General features: G+C 47.0%; 1 protein-coding gene across 2 annotated transcripts in view; it reads left to right on the forward strand.

Annotated features, from left to right (window-relative positions):
- Positions 1-965: 965 nt before the first annotated feature.
- Positions 966-14,163, forward strand: part of Szrd1 (SUZ RNA binding domain containing 1) — a 33,477-nt gene continuing 20,279 nt past the window's right edge. For both annotated transcript variants that reach the window (XM_042669678.1, XM_042669679.1), the window contains exon 1: positions 966-1,055. In XM_042669678.1, the coding sequence (XP_042525612.1) occupies positions 1,005-1,055 (51 nt within the window). In that variant the 5' untranslated portion in view covers positions 966-1,004. The remainder of the gene's footprint in view (positions 1,056-14,163) is intronic.

Consider the following 14,163-nt stretch of genomic DNA (forward strand, 5'->3'; position numbering starts at 1 on the left):
GGCCACAATTCCTTGACTGGTTGTTTTTCTACTAACTTCTATGATGGTCCACGGCTGGTCCTGGGCAAAAATTCAAGACCCTTCTTGAAAAATAACTAAAGAAAAAAAAAAAGATAAAAGGCTGGCATGTATCTTACATGATAGAACTCCTACCTAGTTTTGGTGTTAGACTCTGAGGTTCCCCCGTACTGCCAAAAAATAAAAAAGTAAAATAAAATAATTAAAAATCAAAGTTCTGGGGGAAAAAAAAACTAATTGAGAAAAAGTGAACTTTATCATTATTTATTTCATTTTCTTGAGTCAGCCTAGCCTCCAATTCATATCCATTCAGCAGACTAGGGCCTCACTCTTGCTTGGCAGTCTACCACTTGAGCCACACCTCTACTTCCAGCTTTTTGCTAGTTAATTGGACATAAAGGTCTCACAGACTTTCCTGCTTGGGCTGGCTTTGAACCAGGATCCTCAGAGCTCAACCCTCCAGAACAGCTAGGTGAGCGCCACCAGTGCAGGCTTATTATTTTATTTTAATATTTATTTTCAGATTGATTGAGTTAGTGTCTCACTAATTCTGCCAGTGCTGGCCTTGAACTCATGGTCTTGCTTCTGACCTCGAGGCAGGATGACAGGAGTGCTGGGATTACAGGCATGAGCCACCGCGTCCCAAGAAACTAAAAAAAAAACAACAACAAAAGTTGCAATAGTTTGCCCTCAGAAAAGATGGTTTCGGAGACCTCACTTTCCGTACTCGAGGCGATGACGCACGTGAACGCCGTCAGGGAGGTCATACGCTGACCTTAAGAAAGATGGCAGCCGCCTGGTTTCTCTGCCCTCTTCCAACATGGCGTCCCAGATTCGCTGGGGCCCGAAGCCTCTTCCGGGCTGGGCAAGGGGGCGGGGTTCATTGAGGAAAGCCTTGCGTGCCTCCGCCCGCGACGGAGGCGCGCTTCAGGGCGCAGGCGCAGGCGCAGGGAGGGGTTGGGGGAGGAGGGAAAGCGGCGAGTAAGATGGAAGATGAGGAGGTCGCTGAGAGCTGGGAGGAGGCGGCAGACAGCGGGGTAAGGAGGAGCCGCCGCCCCGGGGCAGGGCCGGGCGGGATCTGGCGTGAGGAGAGCCTCCAGGGAGCGGGTCCGGGGATGATTTTTCCCGGGGAAGGGCCCCCCCCACACCGGGCCTGTGGTGGAGGGGAGGCCCCCGGTCCCGGAGCGCCGTGAAGGCCTCTTAAAGGGACAGCGTTCCATTTCTCCCACTACCTTTGCCCGGTGTGCCTCCCTCTACTCCTCCCCTCCCCCCGGGGTGCGCGTCACCCGGGGCGCCCACTCGTCACCCTTAGCCTCTTTCCCGGTCCCCACGCTCGAGGGACCTTCTTAAAGCTCATGTGGCCAGGAGGAGGAGCGACTCACCATGCCATGGCGGGCGGGGAGGAAGGCTTTGCGGGACTGGGGCAGCGTGCAGGGCTCCGGAGAGGAGATCGTGGAGGAGGCAGCCGAGGGGACGTGGGCTGAGGCGGGGGGCGGCGTCGAGTCCTCTTGGGGCCGCTCCGCGCTGTTGGTCTTCCCGGCCCCGGCCTTTGCTCCTTCCGCCACGGTGGGCGAGCCTGGGTCTTTTTTCCTCTTTCAGTTTTACTCCGAGAGCCCCTGGCAGGCGGGGCTCCCCCAAGCCCCGCGGGCAGCCCCTCTCCCTGGAGACTCCCCGAGCCCCACGATCCGCCGGGGGTGGGGAGAAGGTCTCGGAGTGTGCTGGTCCGGGAGGAGCGGGCCAGGGTGCGCCCGGAGAAGCGGCCGCATTCCCGGGAGGGACGTCTGGGGAACCTGGACTGTTGGAGTTGATTTCGGAGGCTTTTGTGTCTGTCTGTCTGTCTGATTTTTGCCTCCAGCAGCTGTAGGAAAATAGATTCGCCCAAGTAGGAGCTGTCGGTCCTACTAGATTCGCGCGATGAACTTGGTCTTTTCCGAGGTGGTGGCCTTAGTGACCCTCGTGCGCACCGAGAGATGCCATTTTTGGTGCCTGGGTGTTGTTCTGTGCGGTGCTGGCTGGGTGACATCCGCCCACGAGGCGTCTTGCTGTGTGTGTGTGGCGCGGGGGAGGGGGGGTCCGGCGGGACCAGGTAGAAATGGAGCTAGAGCTGGGTTTCCCCTCGCCCAGTGCCTTTGCATCACGCTCTGGGACAGTTGCCCCGCGCCGGGTGGGTATCTAATGGGAATGTTGAAATTTGGCTTTGAAATCCCGTCCCTCCTTCTCTCCCCCCCCCCCTCCGCGCTACTTCAGCGTTTCTTGCACGATTTCTTCCCCCTCTGTTTCTCACTTAGCATAGTTGAGTATCTGATTGTTTGGTTTCCAGGATATTTAGTAGAGCTCTTAGATGCCTACTCGCTTGCTTGGATTTTGGCTCGAGTCAGGAAGGCAAGTTACAGATTTTATAGGGAGCAACAGGTGTCAGTCGGGTGTCTGTTCATTGAACCTCTATTTTGGAACGTGTTTGAGCGTGTCCTAGGCATCGTACTTACCAGGGGGTTGAGCCAGAGAATGCAGTTACCAGTAGAGGCGTTTATTGCCTGCTACTAATAATGACTCACCCAGACACCCCTCATGTCAGCCCCTAAAAAAAAAAAAGGCTTGGCCTACAATTTGAGTGTGACTCACATAAAAAAGTTTCTGTGACACCTAGGCCTTTCTTCGGTTTTCTTTACTTGTTTTATTCTTTTTGTGTGTGCCAGTACTCAGGGACTTGTGCTCTCACTTAGCCACCCCCCCATTATGGGGCTTGAACTCTGAGCTGTCCCTGAGCTTTTTCACTCAAGGCTAGCACTCTACCACTTTGAGCCACAGTGCCACTTCTGGTTTTCTGGTGGTTAACTGGAGATTTTCCTGCCTGGGCTGGCTTCTAACCTTGATCCTCAAATCTCAGCCTCCTAAGTAGCTGGGATTACAGGCATGAGCTACTGACGTCAACTCATTTAGCTTTTTTGATCAAGGCTGGTGTTCTACTATGTGACCCACACCTCTGTTTTTGGCTTTTCTTTGCCAGTCCTGGGGCTTGAACTCAGGGCCTGGGTGCTGTTGCTGATCTTTTGTACCCAAGGGGTAGCACTCTTACCAGCCAAGCCACAGCTCCACTTCTGGTGTTTTTTGTGCTTAATTGGAGATAAGAGTCTCCTGGATTTTCCTGTCTGGGCTGGCTTGGAACAATGATGACCCTGGATCTCAGCCTCCTGAATAGCTAGGATTACAAGTGTGAGCCACTTAATTCTGGCTTTTTTTGTTGATTAATTGGAGATAAGATTTTCTAGGGTTTGTCTGTCACGGGCTGGCTTCCAACTGAGACCCTCAGATCTCAGACTTCTGATCAGTTAGGATTACAGGGAAGATCTAGCCTTCCAAACTTGTTTTAAAGAGGTGCTTGTTTCTCATCCGTCTCAAAGAACTGGGAAGAAGGGGCTAGAGATGTAGCTCAGTAGACAGCACTTGCCTGGTACTTGCTAGGCCCTAGGTTCAGTCCTCAGCAACCTCAGCAATGACAGATCCTTCTGTTATAAAGTAAAAGGAACAAAAATGGATATAGGACTCAGCAGAAATTGGAAATCTCCCTAGGTGGTTTTTTTTTGGGGGGGGGGAGGGGTAGGTGGGGGAGCTCTTTGTACTCTTCTATTTTTCAGAATATGAAAGTAACTTAGAGATCAGTTAGTCCAGTCCCTGATTTTACAGCTGAATAAACCCAAAGGTGTAAGGTGTAACTTAGGTTTTTCTGATGCTGGTATAGTTTATTTCTTCTTTCTTCTACTTTAAAGAAACTCTTTAAAACTGCCAGGAGTGGTAGAACCCATACCTTACCTCATTGATATCATGAATAGTATTGTCTTGTACATGTTTTTTTTTTTTTTTTGGGGTCCGGTCGTGGGGTCTGAACTCTGGGCCTGGGCACTGTCCCTCTGCTCTTCAGCTCAAGGCAAGTGCTCTACCACTTGAGCCACAGCGCCACTTCCGGCTTTTTTTTTCTTCTGGTTATGTGGTGCTGAGGAATCAAACCCAGGGCCTCATGCATGCAAGGCAAGGGCTCTCCCACTGAACCACCTTTCCAGCCCCCGTCTCGTACATGTTTTTAAAACTTTTTTGTGTGTGTTTTGGTCCTGGTGCTTGAGGATCTAAGAGCTGTCCCTGAGCTTTTTTCTTTTTTTCTTTTCTTTCTTTGTTTATTTTTTCTTTTGGGGTTGTCAGTCCTCTGGTTTGAACTCAGGGCGTAGGCACTGTCCCTGAATTTTTATGCTCAAAGTTAGTGCTCTACAACTTTGAGCTACACATTATATGCCTGTAATGGTATGAGCTATAGGGGCCTGGCAAGCTTTTTTTTTTCCCTCAAGGCTGGCACTCTACTTGAACCACAGCTCCACTTCCACCTTTTTGGTGGTTAAGTGGAGGAGATAAGAGTCTTATGGACTTTCCTGCCTAGGCTGTCTTCAAACTGCAATCCTCAGATCTCAGCCTCCTCATAGCTAGGATCATAGACATGAGTGCCCTTTCTCTTTTTAGACAGGACCTCATGATTTTGCCTTGGCCAGGCTAAGTAACTGGATTAGTTACACACATTGTCCAGGGTTCTTCTGTTATCTTTTATTTAATTGAATTTTGAAACAAGCTGTTGGGCCATTTTACAAAGGAAACTGAGGTTTAGGAATAATTTATTTTGCGGCTTACTGTCACACAGATAATAAGTAGGGAGCTGGAATTCAACTTAAGACTGGTTCCAAAGGTGGGTTCTGATTCTGTTTTTTTTTTTTTTTTTTTTTTTTGGGTCCGGTTGTGGGCCTGAACTCTGGGCCTGGGCGCTGTCCCTCAGCTCTTCAGCTCAAGGCTAGCGCTCTACCACTTGAACCACAGTGCCACTTCTGGCTTTTTTCTTTTTGCTTATGTGGTGCTGAGGAATCGAACCCAGGGCCTCGTGCATGCAAGGCAAGTGCTCTACCACTAAGCCACCTTCCTAGCCCCTGGGTTCTGGTTCTTTCCCTACCATTTTGCCGGCCCCTTACCTGGGGACCTGTAGAAGACTTCAGAGTTGGACATTAGCTGCTTTTTTTTTTGGTGCCAGTCTTGGGGCTTGAACTCAGGCTGGCTACAGTCCCTGAGTTGCTTTTGCTCAAGGCTAGCGCTCTATCACTTGAGCTTTGGTTCTACTTCTGGCCTTTTTTCCTTTGTGGTTAATTGGAGACAAGAATTTTGGGGGCTGGGAATGTGGCTCAGTGGTAGAGTTCTTGCGTAGCATGCAGGAAAAGCTCTGGGTTGGATTCTGCAGTACCACATACACAGAAAAGGCTGGAAGTGGCACTGTGGCTCAAGTGGTAGAGTGCTTAGTCTTGAGCAAAAGAAGCTCAGGGACAGTGCCTAGGCTCTGAGTTCAAGCCCCAGGACTGGTGCCACGCACACACACACACACACACACACACACACACACACACACACGAAGCCCCAGGACTGGTGCCACGCGCGCACGCACACACGCGCGCGCGCGCACACACACACACACACACACACACACACACGAATCCCAGACTTTCCTGCTCAGGCTGGCTTTGAATCGAAATCCTTAGATCTCAGCTTCCTGAGTAGCCAGGATTACAGGCATGAGTCATTGGCACTTGGCTAGCTTTTTCTTTTTAATTCTGGGTATCAGACCCATGCCATATGCATGCTAAACACACACTTTACCACCAAGCTATACCCCCAGCCCCTGGCTTTCATTTTAAATGTTTGCTTTGGTCACTTAACTTGAAGGTTTTCTTGAATTTGATTCCTTTTTCAAGTTTCACAAAGGGTGAAAGGGAGGACCCAGGGATGTACTGAGCAACATGTCCACATTACTGTGTCCCCAACTGATGACACGTGTCTTTCAGGGGCAGACAGTTGCCCTTGTCTTCTTGCTGGTAATGAGAATCCCCCCTCCTTCACTCACCCCCCCCCCAAAAAAAAAGAAAGCCTGGGCAGATATGAAGAGATTAGTAAATGGGAGTTAACTAATTCTAAAAGTGAATATTCAAACTAAACTTTCCTATCTAAACTAGAAAACAGTGTGATCTCTGGGCATGATAGCACAGGCCTGTAATCCTAAAACTTGGGATATGGAAGCAGAAGGAGCTTAAGTTCAAGGCCAGCTGGACTACAAAGACGTAGTTTCAAAAGCCAGAAAAACGGAGACTGGGAATGTGGCTTAGTGGTAGATTGCTTGCCTAGTATGCATGAAGCCCTGGGTTCAATTCCTCAGCACCACATAAACAGAATAAGCCAGAAGTGGTACTGTAGCTCAATGGTAGAGTGCTAATGTTAGATTATTAGACTTTGCCAGGAAACCATGCAGACATCCAGGTACAGAGAACAAAGAAAGGTTTGTTGCCAGGAAAGGGGCCAGCAAGATCCCTTCTCACAAGGGAGAAGGGAGAAGCAGCACCGGCTATTGTCTGAAGTGACCTATATAACCTAGGAGGTTTAGGAGGGGCTAGGAGGGAGAGACCCTGGTGTGGATATGTGGGCCAGGGGCTTCATCATGCTGTCCAAATAGTAGATAAGGGAAGGGGTCCTGCAACTGCCCAGACCTGAAGGTTACTCTAAGGGGTTCTTGTCTTATATGGTGGTAGCTGCCCCAGAGAAGTGCCATCCCAAGGTAAAGGGGTTTGGAGGCTGATTATTTACTGCCTTTACTAAATGGGCCTAGTGTTGCCTAGGAAGGGAGCTAGCTAAGCTGTGGAGAGGGGAAGGAGTGTATTAAGCTGGGGGAAGGAAGCTCATTTCACTAACAGCTAGCCATGAGCAAAAAAACAGTTCAAGTACAGTGCCCAGGCCTTGAGTTCAAGCCCCAGGAATGGCAAAAAAAAAAAAAAAGCCAGAAAAAAAACTGGTTAAATCATACTAGAGTTTCTTTCCTTCTCCTGAAGTGCACCTGAAGTCATTGTTGCTTGTGTCTTCAGAAAGCTTAGTGTTAAAGGTAATTGTGGGGGCTGGGAAGGTGGCTCAGTGGTAGAGTGCTTGCCTTGCAATGCATGAAGCCCTGGATTCGATTCCTCAGCACCACATAAGCAAAAAGAAAAAAGCTGGAAGTGGCGCTGTGGCTCAAGTGGTAGAGCACTAGCCTTGAGCTGAAGAGCTGAGGAACAGCGCCCAGGCCCAGAGTTCAGGCCCCACGACCGGACCCAAAAAAAAAAAAGGTGATTGTGCCACCAGGAGAACCTAAAATGTTCTGTAACTGTTCTTTGCTTTTAGTTGGGTGAACACTTCCTTATCCATTAGAAAATTGTTCATCTACCTCCAAAGAGGTTATATCACAATTCAAGAGCTCAAGCCTGTAATCCTTGCTATGGTGGGAAGGTGTAGATAGAATCTCAGTCTAAGGCGGGCCCCAGGCAAACCTGAGATTGAAAAAAGACAATTCAGGGAAGTGACTTATATTTCACCAAGGCAGAATTGAAATTTGAATTCACGAAGTGGAGTTTGCTAGCCACACCCTCAATCTTTGGTTGCTGGGGTAGGGGCTTAAACTCAGCTTTGTTACTCATGGCTGTTGCTTGAATTTGAGCCACACTTCCAGCTTGGCTTTTTGCTGGTTAATTGCAGGTGAAATCTTTCGAACTTTTCTGTGGGACCGGCTTAAATCCAGTTCCTGTAGATCTCAGCCTCCTAAATTTGTTGAGATGAGGTCTCAATGACTTTTTGTCTGGGCTAGTTTTAAACTGTGATCCTCCACCTCTGCCTCTATCCTCTACTACCATACTGAACCCTACTTCATCCCCCCCCCCTTTTTTTTTTTTGGTCTGGTCGTGGGGCCTGAACTCTGGGCCTGGGCAATGTCCCTCAGCTCTTCAGCTCAAGTGCTCTACCACTTGAGTCACAGTGCCACTTCCAGCTTTTTTCTTTTTTGCTTATGTCGTGCTGAGGAATTGAACCCAGGGCCTCATGCATGCAAAGCAAGCACTCTACCACTGAGCCACCTTCCCAGCCCCTCCATCTCCTTTTTTTCCCTTAAACTGAACCCTGTGTGTATCAGGTATTCTACCATTGAACTAACCTCCCTCCCCTAAGCTGATGAAATTGCATTTTAATTATCTTAATTAAGTTAAAAGGTAACTGGCCTGGATTGAGAATTTCTATTTGTGTTTATTTTATACCCAGGAGTCAGCCAGCCAGACAGAGGCCATCAGTTAATGTTTGGGGGCAGGGGAGATAGGAAGATGTCTGTCAATACAGAATACAATAGTCCACTGACATAGCAACACTTCCTAGGGAAGAGGACTAAACTCCCTGGAATAAGAGGTCTCCTAGAGAAGATGATGCCTACGTAAGGTTTGGAAGACCAGGAGCTAAGGCCTGTAATCCTGGCTATTCTAGGGGCTGAGGCAGGAGGATCATGAGAGGCCAGTCTGGACTACACAGTGAGACTGTCGTAGAAAAAGAGAGGACTGAGGATCGTCCTCAGTCAGCCTGGACAGAAAAGTCTGTGAGACTCTTATGTCCAGTAAACCACCAGAAAACTGGAAGTGGCACTGTGGCTCAAGTGGTGGAGGGCTCGCCTTGAGCTGAAGAGCTCAGGGACAGTGCCCAGGCCCAGAGTTCAAGCCCCATGACCAAAAGGGAAAAAAAAGAAAAGAAAAAAGAAGAGAAATAGGGGAAATATTTGAAGAAACAGCTGAATTAGACTGGTAAGTCTGGTCAGAGCAAATGGTAGAGTATAAAACTAATGCATGCATGGATGAGGCTGTGAGAAGAGAGTGGTGTTGGGAGACTACAAGTATTTCCTTCTGGCTGGAGGCATGAAGGTTGGCAGGGCTGAGTGGAAAGAGACGAGGCCAGAGAGGTTTGCAGGGGCCAGGTTGGGAACGGTGTCCTTGTACTTGGTTCTGAGAGTTTAGACATTTTTGGTAAAGCAGCAGGAAGTGCTTCCCTCCATCCCCAACCCCCTTACTGAGGCTTGAACTCTGGGCCTGGGCTCTATCTCTGAGCTCTTTTTTGCTCAAGGCTACCGCTCTACTAGTTTAGCCAAGGCTCCACTTCCAACTTTTTCTGTGATTAATTGTAGATAAGAGTCTCAGGGACTTTCCTGCTCAGGCTGCTTTGAACTGTGATGCTCAGATCTCAGCTTCCTGAATAACTAAGATTACAGGAATGAGCCACCAGTGTTTGGCTTGAATGCCCTCCCCCCACATATGTAATATTATATATATGTATAATGTATATTATATATATATTGCAGAAGCATAACATAGATTGTTGTTTTGTCATTAAGGAGTTAACACCTTCTCTTTGGAGATGAGGCTGTGTTCCCTCAAGTATGACTGCTTCTACTTCTTTGGGGTCTACAGAACTCCTTGGGGGTGGATGTCATTGGAGGTATACAGTTGGCTGTGGACAGCAGACAAAAACCAGATGAGTTATATTGCAACTACTGGACTCTGTTCTCCTGTCTTCAAATGGAGAAGGCAGCTAAGACGTGTGCTTTCAGAAAGCACAGATCCAGGTACCCTAGTGCCAAGGTGTTTGTAGGAAGGCTGAATCCTAGGGACCACCATGTTTTCATGGGATTTTTGCAATGCAGTTGGCCACTGTAGGCATCACCATGCTGATCGGTCTGTTCTAGGACTTTGGCTTCACAGAATGGAGGATAATGAGCTTTTCACTAATAGCTTCCCAGCCCTGTTCTCTGAGGCTGCCTGAGGGGCAGGGGGGGAGGGGGGGGCTTGTTCTCAGCTTGCTCTGGGCATGTGAGACAGCTGCCATGGTTGCCATGGACCTGGGATGGAAACTGGGCACCCAGGCAGTCACAGGCCTTTTTGCTGTTACTTCTACTGCAGAAACAATTGTGTGTTTCCAAAGCTATTGGAAAATTCTGCAAGAGAATGTCACTGTTGTCCACATCTAATGGCACAGGTTCCTAGGGCCAGTCCCCACCTCTGCACTGTGGTGTTCCAGCAGCAGTGAGCAGTAGTCTCTGGCTGTGTCCACAGTGTGTAGCAAGTTTTTCAGGCTTTCTACACAGAATTATTTTTCTATTTTGAATTAAAACAAATTTACTTTTACATGAACATACATTTGTAATATGAGGTGTTACATTGTGATATTTCCACTTTGAATAAATTCACCACTTCTACCATAGTATAGATATGTTTTTCCTTTAAGGAAAATACTAACTTGATTGTTTCCTAGGAAAAGGTTAAGTTTAGGTACTTAGAGGTGAGCAAAGTTTTTTGTTTGTTTTTGTTTTTGTTGGTTTGGGGGCTTGAACTCTGGGCCTGGGCACTGTCCCTCAGCTTTTCAGCTCAAGGCTAATGCTCTACCACTTGAGCCACAGCGCCACTTTGGTTTATTCTGTTTATGTGGTGCTGAGGAATTGAACCCAGGGTCTCATGCATGTGAGGCAAGCACTCTACCACAGAGCCACCTTCCCAGCCCTGGTCTGTTTGTTTGTTTGTTTGTTTTAAGTAGTAACCATAGGGTCTTAGAAGAGCACTTGCCTAAAAAAGTGTGAGGTATAATCCCAGCACTACAAAAAAAACAACAACAACAAAAAAATCCTATACAGGGGCTGGGAAGTTGGCTCAGTGGTAGAGCGCTTGCCTTGCATGCCTGAGGCCCTGGGTTTGATTCCTCAGCACCACATAAGCAAAAAGAAAAAAGCCGGAAGTGGTGCTGTGGCTCAAGTGGTAGAGTGCCAGCCTTGAGGTGAAGAGCTGAGGGACAGCGCCCACGCCCAGAGTTCAGGCCCCACAACCGGACCCAAAAAGAAAAAAAAAACCTATACAAAAATTTCTACTTAATGTTTTTTATTCTGGTGCCTTTGCCACAAGTCTCACACGCGTTCTCTCCTTCTCCCTCTTTTCTCTCTTCCCCTCTCCCTCTTCCCTCTTCCCCCCCCCCCCCCCCCCATGTTAGTATTAGGGCTTGAAATCAGGGACTGGGTACTGTCTCTGAGCATTTGTGCTCAAGGCTAGTGCTTTAACAGTTGAGCCACAGCCCCACTTCTGGCCTTTTTGATGATTAATTGGAAATAGGAGTCCTGCAGACTTTCCTGGCTGGCTTTGAACCATCCTCAGATCTCAGCCTCCTAAGCAGCCAGGATTACAGGCATGAGCTACCAGCATCTGGCTGAGTTTTTCTCTTTTAACACCTTGCTCTGAGCAGGATATTGATAGGAAGATTAAAGTTAACACCTCAAATGTTGTTTGAAACAAACCGCAACAGTGGCAGGCATGTCCATAAAGAATCTTGTCTCTAATAACAGATATTTCAAAATCTCCCTAATAGAAAATCATCCTTTCCCTCACAGAAACACAGGAAATAACAGTCATTCTTTCCCAAAGGAATAATAAATGTGGACAGTTAAAATTATGCTATTCAGGGACTGTGGTGACTACATGAGACTGTATAGGGGACAGTTTGGACTCAAATCTGGAGAGGTCAGGACTGTTGCCCCTCTTCCTCGAACTTGAGAACCAAATGCCTGGCCCTCATGATCTGGTCAAAGTGGCTTATGGTGGCCCTCCAGCTGTCACTTGTTTCTGCTGTCTAGTTTCATGTCTCACTGGGAAACAATCACTGCCTATAGGTCTGTCACCCCCAAATCATGCAGGACCTTTATGCAAGGGCTTCAGAGATGATATAGTGAGTGCTAACTACCGCCCAGGCAGAGTAGCACTGATGAGGTCAGTCTTCCTGTCGTGATGTCCTGAGCATACACTTTCAGTTTGCATTTACCTGTTACCAGATAGTTAACTGGTTAAGTGCTTAGTTGCTGGTTCCTTTAAGGAGTACTTTATCTTTTACCACCTAGGATTGACTTGCTTCTGTAACTAGATAAGTTAATATATTTTTTTTATCTAAGAAATTTGAACTTAATGCTGAAGAGCCCAATGGTCAATGTTGCTGCTGGTTGTAATAAAAAGAGATGCATGACATATGCTGGTTGAAGTTTTGGTCATAAAGGGAAATTTATTTATTTATTTGGTTGGTCGTGAGACTTGAACTCTGGGTCTGGGTGCTGTCTCTGAGCTCTTCAGCTCAAGGCAAGTGCTCTACCACTTGAGCCACAGTGCCACTTCTGATTTTCTGATAGTTAATTGAAGATAAGAGTTTCATAGACTTTACTGCCTGGGCTGGCTTTGAACTGTGATCCTCAGATCTCAGCTTCCTGAGTCGCTAGGATTACAGGTGTAAGCCACTGGCACCCAGCTGGGAAATAATTTTTGTTTGTTTGATTAGTTGGGTTTTTGTTTTTTCTTTTGAAATAGTCTCCCTATGTAGCCCAGGTTGACCTCAAACTCCTGATCTGCTGCCTCAGCCTCCTGGGTGCTGGGATTACATTCCTGTTCCACCAAACAAGCCTGAAATAACTTTTAACATTTGACCTAGTGGGAAAAGGTAGTACAAGTTACTTTTGCTGGGAGTTTTTAAAAATTATTTTTTGTTTATTATTATTATTATAAAGGTGATGTACATAGGGGTTAGAGTTACCTAAATCAGGTAAAGAGTACATTTCTTTCTGGACAGTGTCACTCCTCTTACTCCCTGGTCCCCCCCTCCCCGCAGTCCCATCCCCAGGTTGTAATAGTTCATATTCAACATAGTGTCTAGTGCTACATTTGTTCACCTTTTGTGCCTTCATTTCTGTGTGTCTCCCCCCCCCCCCCTTGCCCTCCCAATGAGTGATGAAAGAACAAACAGTACAAAGAGAGAAGAAAACAAAAACAACAAGAAAAACCTTTGTTTCCATTTCCTGGAGTTTCTTCACCCTTCTTCCCTCCCCCCCTCCTTCCCCCCTCCCATCCCCCCCATCCCCCTCCCCCCCCCCCTGCCACATTCCTGGGACTTGAACTTTGGGTCTGGGCACTGTCCCTTAGCTCATTTTGCTCAAAGCTAGCACTCTACCACTTGAGCCACAGCATCACTTCTGCTTTTTCTGGTGTTAATTGGAGATAAGAGTCACGGACTTTCCTTCTATCCCAGATCTCAGCCTCCTGAGTATCTAGGATTCCAGGCAGGAGTCAATGGTGTCTGGCCCTGGAGTTTATTTTGGTAAATATTACTTTATGTGATTAGATGCACATAGGTATTGTGCCTTTGTGTTCCTCCCCTAAGAGTATTCTTTGGGCTTACTATGTGTGAATGCCTAAAGTCCTCTATAATTTATCATGTCCTTGGGTTTAGATCTTTGCTGGATAGTGTGTGTGTGTGTGTGTGTGTGTGTGTGTGTGTGTGTGTGTGTGTGTGTGTGTGTGTGTGTGTGTGTGTGTGTGTGTGTGTGTGTGTGTGTGTGTGTCATGGGGCTTGAACTCTGGGCCTAGGAGCTGTCCCTTAGCTCTTCAGCTCAAGGCTAGAACTCTACTACTTCAGCCATAGTACCACTTCCGGTTTTTCTGGTGGTTCATTGACAATAAGAGTCTCACAGATTTTCTTTCCCTGGGCTGGCTTTGAGCATGATCCTCAGATCTCAGCCTCCTGAGTAGGCGGGATTACATGTGAGCCACCAGTGCCTGGTTTTTGCTGGGAATTTTTAATTACTGAATTTCAATGTCTTTGCCTGGATCCTGGCTGTTCTTTTGTCTGAAGTCAGCCCCCTATCATGTCACCTACTATGTTTTGCTTTACCTACTGGGTGGGCTTTGAACCATAATCTTCAGATCTTAGCCTCCTGGATATCTGTGATGGATAAAAAAAAATATAAGTATAAATAATATTTACAGGTGTTCTGATCTCAAGAATACAACTGGGGGGAAAATGATGCAGCAAAGTTTAGGATAGTGTCCTTTCCACAGTAGGAAGGGCATCACATTAGCAGAAATGTATTTTTTCACAATATTGATAAGCTAGTCATGATGTGACTTTAGGGAATTTTAAGGTATACCTTACAAGTTGGAAAGTGTTGGGCTAGGATAACTTTATGGCATAAAAACTTGGGATTGATTGTCATAGAAATAATAGCTTACTCTGATGAACAAATGTTTACTCTTGAGGAATTAATTATTATAGATACTTTATAGTTTTATCCTCTACCAGAATGTGGCTATTTTTTCTGCTGACTTCTCAACATATAACACTCCATTGGAAACTACATCTATTGCAGAATTAAATAAAATGCAAACAAGTCCTGTTTTGAATGTCTCTGGTATGGCATGTTCAGAATTTGAAAATGAATAG

The sequence above is a fragment of the Dipodomys spectabilis genome, unplaced genomic scaffold, assembly GCF_019054845.1.
Source record: "Dipodomys spectabilis isolate Male_0828 unplaced genomic scaffold, ASM1905484v1 ptg000504l, whole genome shotgun sequence".
NCBI classification, from domain to species: Eukaryota; Metazoa; Chordata; class Mammalia; order Rodentia; family Heteromyidae; genus Dipodomys; species Dipodomys spectabilis.